Consider the following 7,981-nt stretch of genomic DNA (forward strand, 5'->3'; position numbering starts at 1 on the left):
CCTCCTGTGACTCCATCATCTGGGACATCCGACGCTGGAAATGTTCAGGAGCCGACGAGATTCCGAAGGGGAGTCTGTTGAAGCAGTACCTGCCATAGGGAGTTATGAAGGTTGTCAACAGCGCTGACTCCTCAGCCAGAGGTATTTGCCAGAAGCCCGACCGGGCATCGAGCTTGGAAAACACTTTTGCTCCAGACAGTTGCGCTAGAGTCTGGTCAACCGACGGTAGGATGTGTCGCTCTCTTTTCACCCATTTGTTGAGGTGAGTGAGATCAACGCAGACCCTTATCTTCCCGTTTGTTTTCGGAATGACAACCATCCCCGCACACCAGTCTGTAGGTTGTGTGACCTTTGAGATGACTCCCATTGCTTCCATGCGGTCAAGCTCCTCTCGTACTTCTCCTCGGAGGGGAATTGGGATTCGTCGTGGCGTAGAGAGAGCAAACGGAATGGCGTCCCCCTCCAACGCAATGGTGTAACTTTCCTTGAGACATCCCAAGCCACGGAACACTGTTGGATATGCAGCCTTGTAATCGTCCGGAGTGTCCCTCACTTCCTCAATTCTTTGTACCAGGTGCAAGGCTTCGATTGCTGGTAAACCCAGTAAGGGCTTTGAGAGCCCTGTCAAGACGTACACCTCCTGTGCTGCACTATTGCCCTTCGCTGACATCGTGCTCTTAAAGCAACCTTGGACCTCCAGCACATTATTTCCTGGTCCGTACAGGACTTTGCTGGGTTTTGTGAGAGGGCCGTCACGCTCCACTTTGAAGATTTCCTGGGGAATGGCCGTCACCGCCGCGCCAGTATCCAATTTGAATGTGACTGGTTCTCCATTAAGAGACAATGTTTCCATCCATTCTGTCACTGAGCGAGTGCTGACTGTGTTGACTGTCACTGACCCGAGGAGGAGCTCGTATTCCTCATCGTCTTCCTGCCACCGTTGCTGCGTGACAGCGTGGACTGCTCTCGAAGACCGACAAACTGCAGCATAGTGGCCCCTTTTTTCACATTTTCGACAGTTTGCATCTCTTGCTGGACAGTCTTTCCATTGGTGGTATTGTGTTCCCCCACACCACTTGCACTCTCTCTCTGCCCCTGCACGGGGGCTGTTCTGCGCTGTTCTGAGCTGAGAGGGCTTCTCTCTGGGATATTTCCCTTTTTCTGCTTGAGGTCTTGGCCCCTTGCCTTTGTACCGTATGCTGTCTACATTGTGATCTGAAGTTTCGCCATGCAGTAGCAACTGCTGCTTCTTCACCATTTCGTTTTGACGTACCGTTGTGATGGCTGACTTCAGAGTCAATGTTGAGTCTAGCTGTAGGCGTTCTGACAGCTTTTTGTCCCGGATTCCTACAACTATCCGGTCTCTTATTAATTCGTCTCGGAGTGTGCCAAATTTACAGTTCTCGGCCAAAGTGTGCACAGACGTTATAAAGGATTCTGCACTTTCTCCCTGCTCCTGCATTCTCAGATTGAATTTTGCTCTTTCATATATCACATTATGTGTTCCCACGAAATGAGTCTCAAAAGCACTTTTCACTTTGTCAAAGTTCTTTTTGTCTGCTTCAGACAGTGGTAAGACACTTAGAATGTCATCTGCTGTGTCTCCTAAAGTATACAGGAGAGAATTAACTTGGTACTCATCTGGTTTATCAATGAGTCCAGATGCTATGCGAAAGCGTTCAAATCTCCTAATCCACTTTGGCCAATTAGCAGAATTTGAAAAGTCAAAGCTGTCTGGTGGTGTAATTTGTACAGCAGAAGTAGCCATCGTGTGTATGCGTTGTGGTGTGCTTACGCTCCCCTCAGGCTGGTTGTTCTGTCTTGCGGGTGGAACTACTCTTTCCGGAGTCTCCCCTGACGAGCGTGAAGAACCGTCTCCTTGTTGAGGGTTTGCCGCTGGCGATTGATTTTCCATTTGCTGTTCTACACCAGGCGAATGTGACTCTTCCTCTGCTCCTCGAAACTCCGGGAAATCGAAACGCCGCGGCGCTTTCTTTTTTCTTTTTCCCGCGCCGCCGTGACTCGTGAGGATACACTAGCCTGCCAGGCTCATGCTAACTTTGAACACGCTAACCTGACGAATGTTCACGTCCGTGAAAGTAAGTTCCAAGCGGCTAATATCCTCCACTTGTCCGTCGTAATGTCCGGAGTTTAAGTCCTTGCTTCCTAAACATTACTGGAAGACTTGTATTTTTACTTCTGACACCATGTGCCATTAGATATGTGGTTAATAATAACAGAGGCGGAGAGCGTCGTGTCCGGCAGATAGAAGTACTCTTTATTAGACAACATCCGGTGTGTAACCCCCAAACATGTCCCCAGTACAAGGAGGAGAAAGAGGAGAAGGAGGAAGAGGAGGAGGAGGAGTAGGAGGAAGAAGATAAGGAAGAGGAGGAGGAGGAGGAATAGGAGGAGGAAGAGAAGGAGGAGGAGGAGGAGGAGGAGGAGGAAGAGGAGGAGGAGGAAGGAGGAGGAGAAGAGGGAGAGGAGGAGGAGGAGGAGGAGGAAGAGGAGAAGAAGAGGAGGAAGAGGAAGAGGAGGAGGAGGAGGAGGAGGAGGACGGCGTGCTGTGTGCTGTGCACCACCATGCCATGCCACACCACGCCTGCTGACTAGCTGCCAGAGATAGAAAGAGAGAGAGAGAGAGAGAGAGAGAGAGAGAGAGAGGAGGAGGAGAGAGAGAGAGAGACGAGGAGGAGAGAGAGGAGGAGAGATGAAGAGGGAGAGGAGAGAGAGGAGAGGAGGAGAGAGAGAGAGAGAGAGAGAGAGAGAGAGAGAGAGAGAGGAAAGGTGGGCGGTACTGAGGGCTATAGAGGGTGTATTGCCTGAATAGACAGTTGGAGAGAGAGAAGAGAAAAGGATGAGGGAGGGAGAGAAGGGAAAAGGTGGAGGGAGGGAGAGAAGGGAAAAGGTGGAGGGAGGGGGGTTGGTAGAGGGAGGGAGAGTGCAGGGTGTGTTGCCTGGGCAGGGCAGGGCAGGGAAGGGAAGGGAGAGAACATTCTTGGCGGTGGGCTGTAGTGTGCTCTGCTGTGCTGTCCCGTGGGCTGTAGTGTGCTGTGCTGTGCCCCGTAGGCTGTAGTGTGCTGTCCCGTGCCCTGAGGTGTAGTTCCAGGCTTCCCCAGGGCGTTGCCGCCGGTTCTGGCGGTGGGTGCCGCTCACCTCTTGGCCTCCGCGCATCTGCTCCCGCCAGCTCTCGCTCCTGTCCCTGCTCCACCAACACCACCCTAACCACCAACACCCACACATCCCCACACCCCTGTTCCCGCCAGCTCTCGCTCCTGTCCCTGCAACCCCCCACACCACTACCACCTCCACCACTCCTGCCACCACCACCACCACCACCAACACCACCCCATGCAGGGAAGCCGACAGAGGGGGGACAAAAGGGGCAGTTGTTCCGAGCCCAGGGACAGACAGGCCGGCACAGAATTGGTTTGTCATTACATTGTGTATGTGGTAGAGGGTCCTTCCAGATCATTTTGTCCTGGGCCCAGCCATAGCTGTCAGCGGCCCTGCCCTATGCCTTGCTTCGCCATGCCCGCTGCATTCGCCACGCTACTCTAATTGTGCCCCCAGTGACATCCTTGGCTCACTCGGGCCCTTTTCCCAGCATGCTCTCTGGCTGTGGCTGTGGTGGACACGCATACACCATGCTGGATGGTTGTGGCTTGGGGCTCCAGCCAAACGACTCTCTCTATGTCTCTCTCTGTCCCTCTCTCTCTCTCTGTCTCTCTCTCTCTCTCTGTCTCTCTCTGTCCCTCTCTCTCTGTCTCTCTCTCTCTCTCTCTCTCTCTCTCTCTCTCTCTCTCTCTCTCTCTCTCTCTCTTTGTGTATCTCTGCTGTCTCTCTCTCTCTCTCTCTTTCTTTCTCTTTCTCTCTCTCTCTCTCTCTCTGCTGTCTCTCTCTCTCTCTCTCTTTCTTTCTCTCTCTCTCTCTCTCTGTGTGTGCGTGTGTGTGTGTGTGTGTGTGTGTGTGTGTGTGTGTGTGTGTGTGTGTGTGTGTGTGTGTGTGTGTGTGTGTGTGTCTCTCTCTCTCTCTCTCTCTCTCTCTCTCTCTCTCTCTCTCTCTCTCTCTCTCTCTCTCTCTCTCTCTGCATCTCTGTGTCTCTCTGCATCTCTCTGTGTCTCACAGTCATCCAGGCACCTCCACAAGGTTGTATTTTATATTTTCCTCTTTGGCATCCGCTCTGATCCGCTGCCACGTGCTAACCATCTTAACTGCACTCTGGAACGACAGCTCAGAGTGGAAATTGACAAACGCTGTTAAGCCGTAATTGGATGCATATATCAAAATAATCAAGTCAGTGCAAAAAGGATTTCATTTTGTCACCAGAGAGAGAGAGAGAGAGAGAGAGAGAGAGAGAGAGAGAGAGAGAGAGGGAAATAAATAGACAGACAGACAGAGAGGGCACCTGAGAGCTCTCCAGTTTGCAGTGAGGCAGGTTGGCCACTTGTTTGAGCCTGTGTGTGTGTGCGTGTGTGTGCGTGTGTGTGTGTGTGTGTGTGTGTGTGTGTGTGTGTGTGTGTGTGTGTGTGTGTGTGTGTGTGTGTGTGTGTGTGTGTGTGTGTGTGTGTGTGTGTGTGTGTGTGTGTGTGTGTGTGTGTGTGTGTGTGTGTGTGTCTGCTCCTGGTGAACGGGGTGCTTTTGTGGCTGCCTCTTTGTTTAACCCCCTAATTGGACGGGCTTGACACACACACACACACACACACACACACACACACACACACACACACACACACACACACACACACACACACACACACACACACACAGACACACACACACACACACACGGCCTGCTCTGCTTGACAGTTGGAGGCGGCTGAGTCACTACAGATTGCCATGTCTGCCACTATCCCCCTCAGAGGCTGTCGCATTGGCATGGCGGACGCACGAGACGGGGGAACTCTTCTCACGCAAAATCTTTCTCTATCTCTCTGTCTCTCTCTGTCTCTCTCTCTCTCTCTCTCTCTCTCTCTCTCTCTCTCTCTCTCGCGCGCGCGCGCGCGCTCATGTGCTGTCGCTCTGTTGCTCTCTCTGTGTCTCTGTCTCTCTCTGTCTCTGTCTCTCTCTTGCGCTGTCGCTCTGTTGCTTGCTCTCTGTCTCACTCTCGATCAGTCTTTGTCTCCCCCTCTCTCTCTCTCTCTCTCTCTCTCTCTCTCTCTCTCTCTCTCTCTCTCTCTCTCTCTCTCTCTCTCTCTCTCTCTCTCTCTCTCTCTCTCTCTCGTTCTCTCTTTCTGTTTACTCACCTCTACTGCAAACAGTGCTTGATATGGGATCCACAGCTACTCTGAACCCATTTACAAGAGGGCAGTTCAGTTGCGCTGAGCGGAGGTGAAGTTGTGTAAGTGGATGGCGTGTCATGCCACCCTGCTCTGCCCCCCCCCTGCTCCGCCCCCCCCCCTGCTCTGCCCCCCATGCTCTCCAGTAAAGTCACCTGTGTCGGCTGCACAGGCTGAGTCAGCTGATTCAGTGTCCATGTATGTGCGTAAATGCGTTCACTGCAAGGCAAGGCAAGGCAACTTTATTTGTATAGCACATTTCATACACAGGTGCAACTCAATGTGCTTCGAAAAATTAACAAATGCAAAAAGAAAGGAAACAGGGAAGAAAGAAGGAAATAAATTAGAGTCAAAGAACATTTAAAACATGAAGATAAAGAAGGTAAAAATAAAATAAAATAATAATAATAATAATAAAATAAAAAATAAGATAAACATAAAAAAAAAAAATAAGAATGATATATAATTTAAGCGAGGGGAAAGCATCTGAGAACAGCTTTGTCTTGAGTCTACTGAGACTGCATGTTGTGAAATTTCGTAGGGGGACTGTGACACCCGGACGATGACAGGATGAGCATAGCGAAGTCAAGGGTTGGACTGGTCATCTGGCATACAGTACAGGGCATTTCCCCAGTGAGCCAACCGTCATCAGGGGCCAAAGCTGTTGTTTTGTTGTTGGGGAAAATGGCCTAAATTTCTGAAACCAAAAGCTCAGCCTCCTATTCCTGCTGTCAGAAACAGAGCTGGTTTGGTAATCTGGCATACGGGGCATTTTCCCGGTGGTCCGACAGTCCCCAGGGGCCGATGCTGTTGTTGTTGTTGTTTTCCTAGCGATTGGCCCAAAATTTAGAGGGGGAGGCCCATCGGCCCATTATCAAATTTAGACATTGGATTCAGCCAGTCAAGATACAGTACGTTTAGTATGAAAGTGGCCTTTGGAGTTGTTAGGGGCAAGTCGGGAGTCCAACCGGCAACCTTTGGGCTACAAGTCTGATGCCCTTTTTTTAGGCGAGGCACCCTTTCAATTACTGAAAAATTTCAAGGCACCCCTAAGCAATAAGCTGTAACATGGCATCGCATCGGATACCACAAAACACATTTGGAGACGTCACACAACCTACGTTCGAAGTTGCAGCTTACTGGGGCGATCTAAATGTACTTTATTGTGCGTAAATGGCAGATGAAAGACTCCACTGAGCACTGACTAAGCAATACTTTATTAATTTAGACAAATATGTGTTAAATTACATAATTTATTTATCAGCCACGTTTCCTCGGCACCCCTGAGGAGGGCCTGCGGTACCCCAGGATGCCTCGGCACCCCTGTTGAGAAACCCTGCCCTAACTGCTTACCCATGGCTGCCGTGTTGAAGTCAGCATGGTGCTCCAAGGCTACAGTGCAGTGTGCAACAGTACCCAAAGAGCTACAGTGCAGTGTGCAACAGTACCCAAAGAGCGATCCGCACCACACCACCGGCAGAGCTGTCAGGAGGAAATAGAAATGAAAAGACAAAAAAGATCAAATAATCACCCCTCAATTAATTATCCCACGAGCAGAGAGAGAGAAGGAGACACATGAACACGCACACACACACACACACACACACACACACACACACACACACACACACACACACACACACACACACACACACACACACACACACACACACACACACACGCAATAATAGTGATAAATGTCTCTTAATCTTTGTCTTCCGCAGAGGAGGGGGGGAGGAAGGAGGAGGGGGAGGAGGAGGAGGAGGGAGGGAGAGAGACGTGCACGGGAAGGCAGTTGGCATCGGGCGTCATCATTGCATTGCCTCTTCCCTTTTGTACTCGACGGAAAATGTGTTTAGCGCCATTTGAAAGTAAATGATGTCGGCTTATCGGATTAGGGATCGCTATCCATAATAAACGCCGTTTGTTTTATTTCCCGCTCCCTCCTCCCCTCCTCTGAACGTGATTACTGTTTACAGTGCTTCACAATTATTTGTAATGCTCAGTGACACAGTGCCGTTTGCATAATGTTCTCTCTCTGTCTCTCTCTCTCTCTCTCTCTCTCTCTCTGTCGCGTGCTGCGTGCTAGTGTAGTGTAGTGTATTGAGGTGGCCCGGCAGTGCCTGAGGAGGAAGAGACGAGAAGAAGAAAACAAGATGAGAAAAGATGAGAATGTTGCTGTGTGTGTATGTGTTGTTTTTTCAGCTTTCTGCTGTGGGTTCCTGCTCCATTTTATCTCTTCACTTCATCCTCTTGACTTCATTTTCTTTCTCTCACGTTATTCGCTACGTGTCATTCCTGAAGCACTCAGATGTCTTAGCCCGTGGCTGTGTGTGTGTGTGTGTGTGTGTGTGTGTGTGTGTGTGTGTGTGTGTGTGTGTGTGTGTGTGTGTGTGTGTGTGTGTGTGTGTGTGTGGCTGTGTGTGTGTGTGTGTGTGGCTGTGTGTGTGTCCGTGAGGTCTTTGGCACGTCTATAATATCCTTGTGGCTGTCTCAATGGTGCGTGAGCGCGTGCGTGCATGCGTGTGGGTGTGTGTGTGTGAGGTCTTTGGCACATCTATCCTCGTGGCTGTCTCAATGGTGCGTGAGCGCGTGCGTGCATGTGTGTGTGTGTGTGCATGTGTATGCTTACATGTGTGTGTGCGTGAGTGTGTGTGTGTGTGTGTGTGTGTGTGTGTGTGTGTGTGTGTGTGTGTGTG

The 7,981-nt window shown here is 50.5% G+C and overlaps 1 protein-coding gene across 1 annotated transcript in view; it reads left to right on the forward strand.

The window, feature by feature from the left end:
- The first annotated feature begins 2,081 nt into the window (after positions 1–2,081).
- LOC134456399 (plexin-A1-like) overlaps positions 2,082–7,981 on the forward strand; it is a 170,871-nt gene continuing 164,971 nt past the window's right edge. Inside the window, exons 1-3 of the mRNA XM_063207764.1 lie at positions 2,082–2,099; positions 3,051–3,144; positions 4,132–4,152. Of these exons, the coding sequence (XP_063063834.1) occupies positions 2,082–2,099; positions 3,051–3,144; positions 4,132–4,152 (133 nt within the window). The remainder of the gene's footprint in view (positions 2,100–3,050; positions 3,145–4,131; positions 4,153–7,981) is intronic.

This window comes from Engraulis encrasicolus, chromosome 10 (genome assembly GCF_034702125.1).
Source record: "Engraulis encrasicolus isolate BLACKSEA-1 chromosome 10, IST_EnEncr_1.0, whole genome shotgun sequence".
Taxonomy (NCBI): domain Eukaryota; kingdom Metazoa; phylum Chordata; class Actinopteri; order Clupeiformes; family Engraulidae; genus Engraulis; species Engraulis encrasicolus.